At 36.5% G+C, this 17103-nt stretch overlaps 2 protein-coding genes across 2 annotated transcripts; one reads left to right on the top strand and one right to left on the bottom strand.

The window, feature by feature from the left end:
• Positions 1-1750: 1750 nt before the first annotated feature.
• LOC18439256 (fasciclin-like arabinogalactan protein 21) lies at positions 1751-3549 on the top strand. The gene has a single exon (XM_006849425.3). It carries the CDS (start codon positions 2099-2101, stop codon positions 3434-3436), a length of 1338 nt encoding a protein of 445 aa, XP_006849488.1. The 5' UTR covers positions 1751-2098; the 3' UTR covers positions 3437-3549.
• An 11800-nt stretch (positions 3550-15349) lies between these two features.
• Positions 15350-16606, bottom strand: LOC18439257 (fasciclin-like arabinogalactan protein 21). The gene has a single exon (XM_006849426.1). The coding sequence runs from the start codon at positions 16604-16606 to the stop codon at positions 15350-15352; it is 1257 nt and encodes a 418-aa protein (XP_006849489.1).
• Positions 16607-17103: the final 497 nt, after the last annotated feature.

The following is a 17103-nucleotide window of genomic DNA, read 5'->3' as shown; positions in this document are numbered from 1 at the left end:
TATGCTCTAAAAATAGTGTATATTATAACAAATTATCTAGATCGTCCATTTTACCAAAAGAATAAATGTTCATAGATAGATTTGTACCATTTTTTTAGTTTCAAATTTCATTGTCAGTATTAAAAATTGATTCTTGGAGACTTTTGTTGCGGAAAGTACTTTCCAGAGGATTTGAGGTGAGGTTTTTTTTTTTTGTTTTCATGAAGCCTAAGCCTTATAGAACCCTCATCCTTGATCATTTCAACATTGCTATGTATGAATATGTGAAAAAAGAAAGATTTTGAGTCCCAAAAATAGTGCATTTTGCAATATGATATCTGAATTGTCTATTTTTTAGAATTTCAAGAGTTTAAATATTTACTTGATTTGAACTATTTTTGGAGTTCAAAAGTTCATAATTATAGATGAAAATTGATGGTCAAGCTATCCTAAAATTTTTGTGCACCACAGATATATCATCATTGTCGAAGCCTTTTCCCAACTAATTGGAGTACTGCGGCACGTCACGTCTGGGGAAAGCCTAACTAAACCTTGATTTGTCACTATATCCGGGTTCCGATACAATGCGATGTACACAATATTTCACAAATATTCAGTTTTTAACTTTACCCAAAGTACTGATTTTAATGACCACGCAATCACAATCGGATACCAATACCATATGGTTGAGAAAATCTCCTCTAGACTAATAATAAGAAATTTCCATAGAAAAAGCATACATTGTAATTTTGCCTTTGAAGTTCGAAGGAATCGGTATTTGCATAGCTATAATGGTTAACGCGCCTGAACCTCATGTAAGAATTTTTTGAGAAAGTTTTTTGATAGTTAATTTCAATGAAATCTACACGATACTAAAGAATATGAGTTTTAAATTGGGAAATTTACAAAAAAATTCGTGTTTTATTTTGAAAATTGAAAATAGTCTCATACATCTCGTATTTTACAGTCAAATCCACTTTGTAAGAGTATAAAGGGCATTCTTATTTGGAAATAAAGGGCATTCTTATTTGGAAAATTGTTTCATGCGTGCTGATCCGGAAAATGTAAAGCATCCATCTTAAAGAAAGATGGATGCAAATAGGTGTTCCATCAAAAAACAATGGAAACTAATGATCCAAATGTTTTCTTATTAAAATTATTATTTAATTTTTAAAATTTATTTATTTTTTCATTTCATATTTTTTCATACTCACTACATGTCTTTAAAATTTAGACGTAAAATTCATCTAAAAAATTAAGTCTTAAAATTCATTTAAAATTCATACATTTTCATATTCATATGCAGGCTTGGTGGCATAGAAACCGGGTCCTTTTTATTTTAATTTCATATTCTCATACATATCATCATCATAAAACAAAAAATATATATTAGAAAACAATTTGAACTTATAATCACCAAAATACCGTCCCAGTGTTGAGGAATATTTTTGTTATTTTATTGTTTGAATTATTTTTAAATGTTTTACAGGTGTATAAGGATGAGTGTAAGATATGGAATATAAAAAAGTAGTTTTTAATTTTAAAAACAAAACATGATTTTTCTGTAAATTTTCTATTCAAATATTAGGATTATTTAATTATTCTCAATAAAATTCGAGGGTAAATTAACTCATTTTATGAGAAGCGGGCAACAAGCAGAGGGGCTAAAGTGCGATATTCAGTACTTAAACATGGGTATTTTCGCTATTCGAGAGATATTCTGGACTCTTAGAGCCATTTCTGTTAAAGAGCCGGGCACTTTACGTCACTAAGAAACAAACTCTTAACGACCCCCAAGAACCATAGTCCTTACTGTAACAGAATACGTACGAAACTTCAAACCCCTCCCGCCTTAAGCTTCTCATGTCACTTGGCTCCATTCTCTCTCTCTCTGCTTTCTCTCTCTCTCTGCTTTCTCTCTCCACTTTCTCTGCAACTCGTGTGTTCCATTTCTTCTCCTTCATTTGCACTGTGCAACCTCTCTCTCTTACTTAATCTTTCTCTCTCTCTCTCTGCAACACACTGTTTCACTCTCTCTGTGAAACCCTCCGTTTATTGTTTGCTTGAAGGTCTCAGGAAACGATCACTCCCTCTCTCTCTCTCATATCGCACCACGAAAATGGGTAATCGCCTTCAACACTCTCTCATCTGCTTCTCCATTTTCCTCATCTGCAATGCCCAAGAAACCCTCTCTTTCTCTCTCTCCCCCCTAGCCGCTCAAGAATTCAAAACCACCACCGCCTACCCGCCATTTCCCTATTACCCTGAAACCCACACCTCACTCGCCCCAATCCTCTCAAATCTTGGGTACAAAGAGCTAGCCATGGCCGTACCCTTCTTTTACGACTCCTATCTTTCTTCTTGGACTGGCCCTGCAACTGTCTTTGGCACTAATGACACGGCCATTCGTTCTTGCTCCCATTGCTCTCGGACTCAAATCCTCAAGGAGCGCATAGTCCCTGGTTTGTTCACTTACCACCATCTCTCTAAGCTCGCTCATGGAACCAAGATCCAAACCATGAGGTCCGATCGCTGCATCACTGTAACCACCATGAATTCAACTGAGAACACCGCCAAGATCTTGATCGATGGCGTCCAAATCACACGTCCTGATCTCTTCAACGACGATCTCCTGGTGATCCATGGCTTGGATGACTTCGTTTTCCCCCTCTCTCCTCTATCCTGTTTCTCGCCGGAAAAACCCCCATTGACGGAAAGCGCAAACGATATGCCGGAAAACGACACGTCCACAATGAGCCCCACGCCGGATAACGCCACGGACGTCGGAAAAATGACTCCATCCAGTGCTCCGGCGACTTTTCCGGCGATATCGATGCGTTTATCTCTCAGAGACGCGATGCTCAGGCTTCGAGCTTCGGGCTTCGGTATCGTGGCTTTGGTCCTGAGAGCCAAGTACCCTGAGCTCGTGGAACTTGGAAATATGACCATATTTGCCCCTGACGATGCCTCTATTTTCAGTGGAGGGTACGCCTATGTTAATAACGTGAGGTTCCATATTGTGCCCGACCGTTATTTGAAGGGATCTGACCTAGCCCAGTTGCACCTGGGCTCTAGCCTGCAGACCCTGGTTCGAGGCCAGGAGCTAGTGGTCACGAACGCTGGCTCGAGTGTGGGTTCGCTGAGGATCAACTACGTTCCACTGAAGGGGCCCGATGCGGTGTACAATTCGAGGATTGTGGTGCACAGTATCTTTGTGCCATTTCCACGTATTGGAGTACCCGATTGGGTGGTCTCGAACGCCTTTGAGGATGGTTTGTTCCATGAGGTGGGTTCGGTTTCGGAGGCTCATGGTTTGGATCTTGGTGGCATGAACGAGCCTAGAGAGAGGCGATCCGTATCAGAGGATGATGTGTTCTTCCCTGAAGTGGAATCGACGGCCTGGATGGCGCCGGAGAGGCAGGTGCCAGAGCCAGCGATCACGGACGAAGGGCTCTGAATGTCTCTCTCTCTTGTAAAATTCATGGTGCTTTTTGCTTACATTTCTTTGGAGTTTGTTTGTTTGTTTGATGAACAATGAATACTGATTGATTACGAATTTTTCCGATTCTCTATCTTCATTTCCCTCCTTAGGCACTTGAAATTTATTAAGATTTTCAATTTTCAATTAAGGATTGAAAATTCTTACTAATTTAGTTGGGATGTTTGATTACTGTCCATTGATCTGCAATTAAGTACTGTTTAAATTAAACCGATTATCCTCCTCAAAGTGCAATTGAGCATGTTTCCTCACAACAGTAATCGTAAGCAGTCCATAACTTCAAATCCTCCTTATCCGCGAATGCGAAAAGCGACCTCGTCATCCTGCCATCAGCGTCCATTTTCAAGATTATCGTTCATGATGAACATTTTCATTTGTTTATAGATGTACTTGATTTGAATCATTTTTGAAGTCTAAAATTTTATAGTTAGAAATGAATCGGAATATTTTATACCAAAATTACATCTTATAATAACCATAAGATGCACCTTACTTTAATTTTGAGCTGGAAATTAAATACGTTGGTGAAGGGGCATGGGATGAATTTCTCCCCAAAGGACTTTCCAAAAAGCATACTAAATCGTACAAATTTACTACTCACCTTATATACATATAAAAAATTGGATATGCAAAGATAACACGAACGAGATTGTGAGTTGTAGTTAGTGTTTGTGTACAACTTTGAATTATAAATTTTATATCCTTACCTAGTATCATTGGAGGCATACTTGAAACAATTTTGTCTTAAGTTTTAGTCATGATAACAAAAATGCTTACTATGTTGTTATCATACAAAACATATGATAGATTTATTGGGAGCATATAAAGCAATAAAACTTCACTAGCAAACAACGAGAACAGAAGATATATGATTATCATTTTTTTAAAAAAATGACCTTTAGTATAGGAATGCAATTAACTAAATAAAAACCCAAAAATATAAAATAGTAGTTCATCCAAATTGTTATGTTGCATATAATAATGAATTAAAAAATTGAAAAAATGAAATTAATCAAACTTCTGTATGCCACAAAATGCTTAAGAAAATCCAAATATTCGAAACTCACCCTAAAATGCTAACTCCTTAAGCAATTAGTTGTCATTGAATGTCTCTTTTGCTTTTTATTATAACATTCTTTTGTTCGAAATTTTTTTATTGGGTTACTCTTCTTCTAACTCAAAATATTATTTTTTGATATATGGTTGTTTTGATGGATTATTTTTTAGAGAATTTATTGCAATTTTTTAAGGTAACATATAGTTGAAAATCTTTGATGGAAATTTTTTTCAAATCAAATATTCCCAATTTACTTCAACTTTTAATGTGCTTATCTTTAAAGCAAAATTCAAAGATATTAAAGATAAAATTGATAGGAAAGAAGCTTTTTTGAAAAAAATAAAAGTATGGATTTATATCGGTTTCATTAAAAAAAAACACATTTTTTGAAGATCTTTTGAAAAACTCACGAGTTATTACCAGAGATTTGCTTTAAAAAAATTGTGACTTGCTAACTATAGTTGTGTTATCCCACATGGCTAGCAGATTTTCTTGAATTGAAGTTTAGAATGTTTAAATCAATTTACTCATCATGGATGCCAGTGTTTAAAAACGTGGGAAGCGACCTATGTGGCGTTCGACTCGGGGATCTAAAAAACATTTATAAAAATCCAAAGATAAAAGGAATTTATTTGTAATATGTTTTGTATATTTTCTCTCATTTTGACATGTTTTGGTCACGAATACTTATTTTTATAATTCCTTTTTATTTCTAAATTACCCCCATTTCAAAATCATTTAACCTCATTTATATGTGTTTTGTTTAAGTTAATGTTAAACATATTTTCCTATTTTTTGCAATTTCTTATATTTTTTTAACACTTTTTGGCTTGCCAGGAACCGGCGGTATGGGGCCGAGTCCCATCCTCGAGTAGTGCAACGAGAGTGATATAGAGGGGAGAATCACCGTGCAATTTCAGCTGCTTGCTTAGCAAGCTCAGTGTGTACTTGGTGAAGTTGCGAGGGCTCTGGTTGCCGGAGACCATGGAGGAGCCCTGGGCAACTGCCCATTTTGCCTTCTTATCCACCGTCCCAAAAACCTTTTTTTTTTGTTTGTTTTTGCTGTGAATGTAGGAAGTGAACGCATGCAACCATACAAAATCAAAACCAAATGAGAGAAAGCGGTGGGTGCCTGGAACCTGATTTTGGGGATTATTTTTTAGGGACCCTTTTCTGCTTTTAATTGGTTGCTTAATAATGTATATGAACCAAATGACTATGCCTCAAAAGGACCTTTTTTGAATGATACCTCTCATTTTGTATCACATTTTAATTTGCCATGATGTGCTTTCTTTTCTTTTCTTTTTTTTTCTTTTGTGTGTGTATGAGGGGGGTTTTAATTTTGTCCGGTGGCCCGAGGCAGCGTTTCTTGTTTGCCTTAGACTTTCAGTAAATGGTGCTCAATTTACTTGGACTAATAATAGCATCTCCAACTTGGTATGAGTAAGTTGGATAAATTTTTGGTCTCTAATGACTGGGAGAATGCATTCCCTTTCCTTTGTGTGAATGCTTTGCCAAAATTATTGTCAGACCGTTGGCCTATTATTTTGAATACTGATAAAGGTGTTCAAGGACATCGGCCTTTTTAGGATGGACATAGTATGGCTTGAGGAGACAGATGTTATAAATTTAATAGAACAGAGTTGGGCCAATACTATTATCCATGGATGGAGTGGTTATCGGTAGCATACAAAGCTGGTGAATGTGAAACATAAGCTTATCCAGTGGAAGAAGAATACCAAATATAATATGAAGATTAGAATTGTTAATGAACTCCAGAACAATAAGATGCAAGATGAAGAGGGTACAAAAGATCGGCTTTTTGACAGGCAGGTTACGTTCTCAGAAGGAACGGGTTTTGGTATCTCTCCTTGAATTGATGCGGTTTAGAAGAAATTTATTAGAAACAAAGATCACGAGTGAAATGGCTAAAGGGAATTTGAACAATGAATTCTTCTACTCTATTACTAGTTCTATGAGGGTCCATTTGGGTACTTGGATTAGACTGTCCTAGGGATAGGCTTATACTGGAATTGGTCTGTCCTTTAGATATGGTTGTCTGCTGTTTGGAAGCATTTGATAAGAAACATGGATATGCTTGTCTACTATTTGGATTGTCGGGAATAAGCGCATCCATGAAAATGGATTAGGAAATTGAAAACAATGAATGAAGCATTGCTTTCAAAATGGTGGTGAAAGTCAGTTATTGATGATATAATGTTGTAAAAAGAAGTGATTATCACAAAATACGGTTTCAATGAGAAATTGATGCTGATAGATGGAGAACAAAATAGAGGGGGGAAGTCTAAGCTTTGGAAGGGGATTTTGTCATGCAGAAGGCTCTTTGCAAAAGTGGCTAGGAGATAGGGCGCGGCGCTGAAGTATAGTTTTCCAGAGGGTTTCTAATCCTATGGCTAAGAACAGTGACTTGTATTGCTTCAATAAATAGATGATCTCGTAGGACATTGTGAGTGTTTATAATAGAGTTTCGGAGTTAGTCATGGTGCAGTTGGAGGTGCTGTTAAAGGAATCAGATGCAATTCATTTATCACTGAATTTTGAAGATGTGGCAGTGTGGGAAGCTGGATGTTTTTCTGTTAGATTTGCTTACAGCCTTCTATTCCACGATAGAATGAGATGACAACAATCCTTCTATTCAACGATAGAATGAGATGACAACAATCGGCTTTACAGAAAGTATGAAAGTGGCATATACCGCATAAAATTTTTCTTTGGGTCCTTTTTCAAGGTAAAATTTTAACATATTACGTTTGGGAGATGAAGAAAAAGGCAACCACTTATTTTTGTTCACCGATTTATGGATGTGGGCTGCTAATAAGTTTGGGATTGTTTTCTCTTTGCTAATGAGACGTACAGATATATTGAAACATGCCAAATATTGTATGTTTGCTTTGAAGGATGTTTCGTGTGGCTCTGCTGTGGGAAATTTGGATGGAGTGAAACAGAAGAACGTTTGATGGGAAACATTTACGGATATATGGAATCAAAAATAAGATTGTACACAATGTGTGGAGTTGGTTCTCGTCTACAAAAGAGGGTGTTGGTATTTCTAAACCCGATATTTATTTCAACAATCCTAACCTCTATTTAATTCACTTTGTCAAGGTGAGACCAAAAGGTGTATAGACTCATCCTTTGGTTGGCTGTGTGAAGTTAAATTTTGACGGTAGATCTTTGAACAATCTTAGACTAGCCGGTTATGATGGTATAGTGATGGATGCACAACGGTCGGTCCTTTTTTGTCAACTGCAAATGAAGCTTAGATCATGACTCTTTTACAAAGTTCGACAATTATTAGAGACAAAGGGGTTGATAGATATTGTGGCGTAGGAATTCTATAAATGTGATCAATTGGTGCAATCATATTTCTAAGCCCCTTTGGACTTCAATAACTCTTTGGAGAAGGGTTATGGAGTTGGCTTTTGGGTTGAACTATTCCATTTTCATGTATTTATAAGGAGGGCAATGAGATCGTTAATGGATTAGCTACCTGGTGTTCCCAAGCAGGGTCTGGTGATATCGGATTCATTGGTGTGAAAGTCGTATTCTGATATTTTTTATTGTACTCTTTGACATGATTTTATTAATGAAATAGAGTACGGAATCTTAAAAAATTATAAAAAAGAATAGTCCCTCTCCCTCCCACATAAGCTTCATATGAATTTGATGCAAAGATAATTTGCATCAGAATTCCACGTAGCACCAAATCTATTAGATTTTGTTACAATGTTAAACCAAGTTTGCGTTGGAAAGCATAAGATAACACATAAAGTGAAGAGTGTGTTATAATTGTGAAGGAGTATACCGTACATTTACTCTTTTGGGCAAATTACTTCGAGATTTTTTTTTATGAAATTTTAAGGTCATCTAAGTGATTATATCAATGAAAAAACTAAGATTTTAAGCTCTTGAACATCTAAATCATTCCCCCAAAAATTGGACGGTAACTATGCAATCTTGGGTTGGCATTCATTTTAGGCACATAGAGAGTGAAAGTTAATTTTCTTTTTTTCCTTTGAGGTTGGTTGCCGAGTTCTTGAAATCACATCCGCAAAATTCCCTAGGAGTTCATAGATGGTGTATAAAAGATCTCTTTAAAAATCCAATATCTCTTTCTCTCTTTTAACTACCCAATCCCTTTCTCTCTCTAAAACTTATTCTCTCTAAAAATTCAATCTTTTTTTCTCGCTCTAAAAACACAATCTTTCTTTCTAAAAACCTATTCTCTCTTTTTTTTTCTAAAAACCCACTCTATGTAGAAACCCAATCTCTTTCTAAACACCCAATCTCTCTATACACGCAATCTTTCTTTATCTCTCTAAAAACTCATTTCCTCTTTCTCTCTTTAAAACCCATCATCTCTCTAAGAACTCAATCTCTCTTTCTCTTTCTAAAAACCCATTCTCTCTTTTTCTATCTAAAAACCCACACTTTCTTGCAGAAAACTCATTCTTTCTAAAAACCCCTTCTCACTCTAAAAATCCAATATCTCTTTCTCTCTCTAAAAACTTATTCTCTCTCTAGAAATCCAATCTCTCTTTCTAAAAACCCATTATTTTTTTCTCTCTAAAAACCAATTTTCTCTCTCTCACTTAAAAGTTAAACCTTTCTCTCTCTAAAAACTCGTTCTCTCTATAAAATTAATCTACCTCTTTAAAAACTCATTCTCTCTATAAAATTAATCTCTCTCTTTAAAACTCATTCTCTCTCTAGAAATCTAATATCGCTAAAAACCCATTCTCTCTCTCGAAACCCAATCTCTCTTCCTCTATCTAAAAACTTATTCTCTCTCTAAAAACTCATTCTCTCTCTTGAAACCCAATCTCTCTATCTAAAACCCAATCTCTCTCTAAAAACTCAATCTCTCTATCTAAAACCTAATCTCTCTCTAGAAACCCAATCTCTATTTGAAAACCAATCTCTGTTTCTCTCTAGAAGCCCAAGCTCTCTTTCTCTCTCTAGAAATTAATCTCACATTTTCTCTCTAAAAACCCATTCTCTCTAGAAACTCAATTTATCTTTCTCTCTCTAAAAATTCATTCTCTCTCCAGAAATCAAATATCTCATTGTCTCTCTCAAAACCCAATCTCTCTTTATGTCTCTAAAATCCCAATATTATTTAAATTTTCTAAAAAATATTTTAACGTTTTTTTTTTTTTGCTTACTACAAATAAGACAAGTTTGAAGAGTGAAAAAAAAAAAAACCCTAAAAAAAAAAAAGGTTCTTGATGGGCTGGGCTGGGCCCTAGCCTAATAGATTGTTTTCGGGCTGGGTCGTGCTTGCCGGGTTGGGCCAAAGTATTTTCAGACTGTGCTCAGCCTTGGGCCGGCCCTACTTACACCCCCAACCTATGTGGATATGATTCCGATTTCTTAGATCTTGGATTTTTTTATGAAAATTAATTTTAGATTTATGAATCTTGTTAAGAACCAGATGTGAGAAACTAGTTATTTTCTAAAAAAATAATTTTTAAGAAATTATTTTCATGCGAACACAATGTGCCCTAAGAGAGAAACATAGTAATTTAGAAAAATTGCATATGAATACAAAACTAAATAGAAAACTACAAAAAAAAACTTATTTTTTTGGAAAATTTTACAAGGAAGGTCAGTCCCTTGGTAGTGTTTTTTTTTATTATTTTTTTCTAGTTTGCCCCTCACTCCGATGTTGAGAACATATGACCCATTTTTAATTTATTTTTTGTCGTTTTATAGATGCAAAGCAATGAAGTGTAGAATTATGAAATACTTGTTCTGCATTACAAATATTAAACAAAATTTTTTTTATTTGTAATGCAGAATAACTAAGGGTGTTTTATCATGGAAACATATTTGAAGAGTTGTTTGACTCAATGCAGTCTCCAACCAAAATATATCTCAATGATATATCTATCGATCCAAAATTTTAGGGTTTTATAATCAAAACCATGACAATGATCTAAATTTTAAATTTACTTTTTAAAATAGTATAAATGTTATTTTTTTAGTTCCTTTTTCCACCGTTCTAAAAGATTTAAATGTTATTTTTCTAGATTCTTTTTCCACCATCTGTTTTACCTTTTCGTGGATACCTTTTTTTAACATCCATCTCAGAGATGAATGATTGAGAGACAACGGACTGCATAGTGATAGGTGAGTCGGCCTACTCACAAAAAACCGTGTACAAGGCCTTTTTTTAAGGTGAAACTATTGAAATGACCCTCATTATTCCTTATTCTGAATTCTGAACAAGCATAATTTGGGTATTTTTAAAATAATTTTTTGAAGAGGTATATGAATGAAATAATAAAGATAAAATATACTATCAAATCGTAGTGGAGATCATTTAACCCCTTTAATAATACTTTAAGGGGTATTTTTCCTCTTAGTATATAATTCCTTCTTAGTTTATAATTTTCCTAATCTCTGGCGAATTCCACGCATTCCAAACGTGATTTGAATTTTTTAAAATAAATTAGAATGTTTTTTCTTTCTAATAACATAGTTAAGGGGTACATTGAAGAGATCATATCCGATAGAATCACTTTTATATGAAAAGCACATATAAGTTATGGGACTGTCATGTGACAAAAATGTGCAAGAGCACCTTTATTAGGAGTACAAACTTGTAGGCGCATTAAAAAAAAGAAAGGTTTCTATGCTTCTTCTATGTAGTAGAAGTTCTATCCTCCTTTTATTATCCAGCCGTTCAAATTTGATCATCCAGTCATTCATCGTTTGATCTAAGATCCGACATCTCAAAGTATTGTATTTTTAGGTTTTTTTATACAAATTGTATGAATATGAAATTTGATACGTGTCATCTTTTCATTGGGGTGCATCCATAAAAAAAAATATTAAAAATAAATTTGTGATAAAATATAATGACCAAAATACCCTTTGAAACTTTCAGGGGTATTTTGATCATTTTATTTTATAGAAAATATTTTTTATATTTTTCGATAGTGCGAGTTTAATAGAGGAATGTATGTTTGGTGTCAAATAATTTATAAAAAAAAAATTAAAAATAAAATAATGTAGAGACGTGACATTTTGATGAGAACAATCTTAACCCTCCATTCAGAATGGACAAATGGATAAGAGCAAAGATAGAACTTCTATGCCGTAGAAAAAACATAAAAAGCATGCCCTTAAAAAATATTACTTACGATCGCATCTATGCAAAAGTCGTTTCGTTGTAATCATGCTGAAAAAGCTAAAAAATTGCAAAAACTTGTGGTATTATATAAAGAGCACTTTTTTTGAATCACATGGACCAACAAGACCATCAAAAAAATATGAAATAATAATTTTGTTGAAGCACATACACGAGTGAGTCCATCAAGGGTGCGTCCAATAACTTTTTTAGCAGTTTCTCTAGTATTCTCCCAGCTAACTTTACTGAATTCTAAGAAGCAGGTGAAAATTGATAGCTTGAAAGTTGGGGACTTTGTCTAATAAATTGTGGTCCTAATAATTTTTACATGCCACATTGTAAAAGCTCTTTTATTTATATATATATATATATGATAATATTATATATTATGTTACAATATATAATACAATAGTCAGATTACTATATTTGTTGACGTGTAACTTTAAACGTGTGATTCTGAGTGGAACTCCCGTTTTACTTACAGATGTGAGTTTAATAAATGTTAATTTCAATTTTAGCTTTCTAGGAATGAATATGTATTAAGGAAAGGATAGGTTGAATTTTATGAGACACTATAGAATTTTGTATTAACTACGAAAAAGCATTTGTGCTTTTGCATCGGCATTTTTATTTGCAAATTCCGCGTGCAATTCAGTGTTCGACACCCAAGCCGGGTCGAATCGGAATTGGCTGGGTAACCCGGAACCGGCCTTTGGTCGGTCCGGATTTAGTCACTTTTTTAACGTTAAGTACCAACATGTTGAAAACATTTAAAAAGACTTATTAAAAAATTCAAAAAAGTAAGAAAATTATTTTGTAATGTGCTTTTCTAATGTTTTTCATCATTTTGAAAAAAAATTGAAAAAACTGTTTGGGGGCATGAATACTTATTTTTACATTTTCTCTTCTTTCAGATTATTTCTAAACTGCTCCTAAATTATTTAAAAATATCCTTATTCACAAATTGTTTTTTTAAAATCCACTTTTCACTACTTTTTTTACTTTAGGACATGGTTTCTATGCAACCAGCGTGCATATTGTAGAAAGCTTGGTAATAAATATTTTTTTAAAATATAATTTAATCCTAATTTTTAGAAAAATTATAATCTTTAACATGGAGTTCGTGAATATGATAAAAAAAAATTGAAAGCTAGAAATGATAATTATATTAAAAAACATTTGGACCATTAGTTAAACTTCTTTTTAGATGGACCACCAATTTGCATCCATTTTTAAGATGAATGCTTTATACCTTTGGATTGCATATTGTAGAAATGCAATCTAGCCTGCATGAAACAATTTTCCTTTACTTTATTTAGCGGTGTTTTGTTTAAGTTTACTCTGCACATAATTTTTATATTAAATGGATTTGTTTTATATTGTTTAGTAATTTTTGATGAGGCCAAGACCTGCCTGGGTTTTTGAGTTACTTGAAACCAATGTTAAAAAAAAATGTCGACCTGAACCGAATCAAGCGATCCGGATCAGATATTGGCTGGGCCACTCTGGATCCAGTCATAAAACGGGATCCAGCTGTGTCTGCACATGAAATCGGTATTATGGCATCATCAAACGACTTTGGAGGGTATTTTTATAATTTTCTTTAAAAATTGTGGCAATTATGACATTGTACGAGTATGGCCACATGCAGACTGCCTCATGCTTCATCACGAGATGAAATACACTACTGAGGAGCCTTTTATTCACGTTAAACTTCTTCTATTTTTTTGATGTGGAATTTGAGCATGGTACTTATTATGAATAAAAAGCAATACAGTATAGGCTTGAAAAGGTAATACAATACAACCCTTCTATTTTTATATTAAATGGACTTGTTTTATAGTGTTTAGTAATTTTTGGCGAGGCTAAGACTTGCTTGGTTTTTCTGAGTTACTCGAGTGTTAAAAAAAACGTCGATCTGATCCAAACCTAGGCAATCCGGACCGGATATCGGCTGGACCGTTCTGGATCCAACCATAAAATGGGATCCGGCCATATTTGCACAGGAAATCAGTATTATGATATCATCAAACGACTTGGGAGGACATTTTTGTAATTTTCTTTAAAAATTTGGGCAATTATGACATTGTACGAGTATGGCCAGTGCACACTGCCTCATGCTTCATCACGAGATGAAATACAGTAATAAGGAGCCTTTTATTCACGTAAACTTCTTCTAATTTTTTCGATGTGGGATTTGAGCATGGTACTTATTGTGAATAAAAAGTAACACAGTATAGGCTTGAAAGGGTAATACAATACATCCCTTTATTATAAAAGGTAATATAATAAGTGGGGTTGTGGCATAGTCGGTTAACACATTCGTCTTACACACTAAAGGTCTCTAGTTTGAACTTGGGCACATTTGAGCTGCGATTATCATAAGCTTAAATTAGACACTAAAGGTCCCTAGTTTGAACTTGGGCACATTTGAGTTGCGATTATCGTAAGCTTAAATTAGACACTAAAGGTCCCTAGTTTGAACTTGGGCATATTTGAGCTGCGATTTTCGTAAGCTTAAATTAGATATGTAAAGGAAATTAGATATGTAAAGGCAATACAAAGTTTGGCCGATGCGCCAAGGAGATGAGATAAGGAGTCGTAATCTTAGTAGGTCACCTAGACCTGATGCGAGCACAACTCTTATGGCTTATAAAGGTATCTCTCGTACATGCATAAGCTGAACCTTAAAAGGTGATTCGCTTTCTCAAAAAAACTATCATATATGCGTGTCTTGTGATAATACTTAGGAGAGACTTTGGCCGCCGTATCTGAGGGCCACCATCACGCACAGCCGGGCATACTCCTACTTCATCAAGGGATGACCTAGTAGAACCCTCATCAGATACTTTTCTATACCCACGTAACATAGATTTATTCCCTGGCCTAATTCGTAAAGCTAAATTCGGTGTCTAGAAATGTTATTTGTTAATATAGTTTATAAGAGGCCACACTCTCATGAAATTCATGATCTATTATATCAAAATGTTTTATTACAAGTACTCCTAAATCGACACTCCAAAAAAAAAAAAGAAAAAAGAAGAAAGAAGAAGAAGAAGACGCATGAACCCACAACGAGAGAGAGAGAGAGAGAGAGGAGTAACTCGGTACAGTCATGAATGGAGATGAGTGAGAGAGAGACTCGGTACGGTAATAACTATGCATTCATTGTTCCAAACAAAATACAAAGAAACGTAAACAACTCACGCCACTGAAAGAAAGAAAGAAAAGCACCATGAATTGTACAAGAGAGAGAGGAGAGGAAAAAGACAGAATCCAAGTCCCCAAATGCACATTTTTCTTCTGCTCTATCCAATCCCTCAACAAAATCTTCACCTACTATTCCCGCAAGCTCCCATTGAATAAAAAAACATAGAGAGAGATCCAAGAATTCAGAGCCCATTACTCACACAGAGAGTGGACTCAGAACCCATCACCCCTCAAGAGAGAGTCGAAGAGGACCAAGAACTCAAAGCCCATCACCCCTCAAGAGAGAGAGAGAAAGTGGAAGAGAACCAAGAACTCAGAGCCCATCACCCCTCAAGAGAGCGAGAGACCAAGAACTCAGAATAGAGAGAGAAAGAGAGAGGCCTGAGAATTAGAGCCCATCAGCCATGAGAGAGATTAGAGAGAAAGCGGGGGAGGTGCGACCTCAGAATCAGAGCCCTTCATCCACGATCTCCCTCTCGGCCACGTGTCCCTCAGGCGCTATCCGAGCCGTCCGTTCGACCTCAGGGAACAACACATCCTCGTCCGAGACCGATCCCACCTCATGGAACAAACCATGGTCAAACGCGTTCGAGACCACCCAATCCGGTACTCCAACACGTGGAAATGGCACAAAGATACTGTGCACCACAATCCTCCAATTGAGCACCGCGTCGGGCCCCTTCACTGGAACGTAGTTGATCCTCAGCGAATCCACACCTAAGCCAGGGTTTGTGACCACGAGGTCTTGGCCTTGAATCAGGGTCCGTAGGCTAGAGCCCATATTCATCTGGGCTAAGTCCGATCCCTTCAAATAACGGTTGGGCACGATATGGAACCTCACGTTATTAACGTAGGAGTGCCCTCCACTGAAAATAGAGGCGTCGTCGAGGGCAAATATGGTCATATTTCGAAGTCCCACGAGCTCAGGGTACTTGGCTCTCAGGGCCAAGGCCACGATGCTGAAGCCCGAGGCTCGAAGCCTGAGCATCGCGTCTCTGATAGATAAACGCATCGATATCGCCGGAAAAGTTTTCGGACCTCTGGCTGGGGTCATATATCTGGTGTCCGTGGCGTTTTCCGGGGTGAGGGTCATTGTGGAGGTGGAGTTTTCCGTCCATGAGGGGCTTTTTGCCGGCGAGAAACAGGACTGAGGAGGGAGAGGGAAAACGAAGCCATCCAAGCCATGGATCACCAGGAGACCGTCGTTGAAGAGATCAGGACGTGTGATTTGGACGCCATCGATCAAGATCTTGGCCGTGTTCTGAGTCGAGTTTGTGGAGGTTACAGTTATACAGCGATCGGAGCTCCTGGTTTGGATCTTGGTGCCATGTGCGAGCTTAGAGAGATGGTGGTAAGTGAAAAAACCAGGGATTATGCGTTCTTTGAGGATTTGAAGGCGAGAGCAATGGGAGCAAGAACGAATGGCCGTGTCATTAATGGCGAAGACAGTTGCAGGGCCAGCCCAAGAAGAGGAAAAGGGGTCGTACAAGAAGGGGACGGCCATGGCCAGCTCTTCGTACCCAAAATTTGATAGGATTGGGGCCAATGAGGTGTGGGTTTCAGGGTAATAGCTCAATGGTAGGTAGGTGGTGGGGTTGAATTCTTGAGTGGGTGAGGGGGCGAGAAAGAAGGAGAGGGTTTCTTGGGCATTGCACAGGAGGAAAATGGCGAAGCAGAGGAGAGCGAGTTGAAGGCAATTCCCCATTTTTGTCATGAGATGAGAGAGAGAGAGAGATGGTTTCCTGAGGGCTTCAAGAAAACAATGGACGGAGGAATACAGAGAGAGAGTGAATAAGAGTGAACAGTATGTTTTGCAGAAAAAGAGAAAGACTAAGTAAGAGACAGAGAGGTAGCATACTAGAAATGAAGGAGAAGAAATGGAACGAACACATGAGTTGCAGAGAAAGTAGAGAGAGAAAGAGAATGGAGCTAAGTGACATGAGAAGCTAAGGGCGGCGAGAGGGGTTTTAAAAGTTTCCTACGTATTCTGTTACAGTATGGACCGTGCTTTCTTTGGGTTTGTTAAGACTTCGGCATTTGGTGACGTAAACCGCCCGCTTCGTTTATTGAAAGAGTCCAGATTATATCTCAAATGCCAAAACTACCCATGCCTAAGTAATCACTATCGCACTTTAGTCCCCATGCCTGCAACCCGCTTCTCATAAATTGAGATGCTTTACCCTTGAATTCGATTAATTATAA

The sequence above is a fragment of the Amborella trichopoda genome, chromosome 4 (assembly GCF_054954075.1).
Source record: "Amborella trichopoda isolate Santa Cruz 75 chromosome 4, AtrichopodaSantaCruz75HAP2 v2.0, whole genome shotgun sequence".
NCBI lineage: Eukaryota > Viridiplantae > Streptophyta > Magnoliopsida > Amborellales > Amborellaceae > Amborella > Amborella trichopoda.
Note: the sequence above shows the minus strand (reverse complement) of the source record. Positions and strands in the feature narration are given on the sequence as shown.

Excerpts from the sequence above, each read along its gene's own strand:
- LOC18439256 (XM_006849425.3), top strand. The coding sequence starts at position 2,099 with ATGGGTAATCGCCTTCAACACTCTCTCATCTGCTTCTCCATTTTCCTC.
- LOC18439257 (XM_006849426.1), bottom strand. The coding sequence starts at position 16,606 with ATGGGGAATTGCCTTCAACTCGCTCTCCTCTGCTTCGCCATTTTCCTC.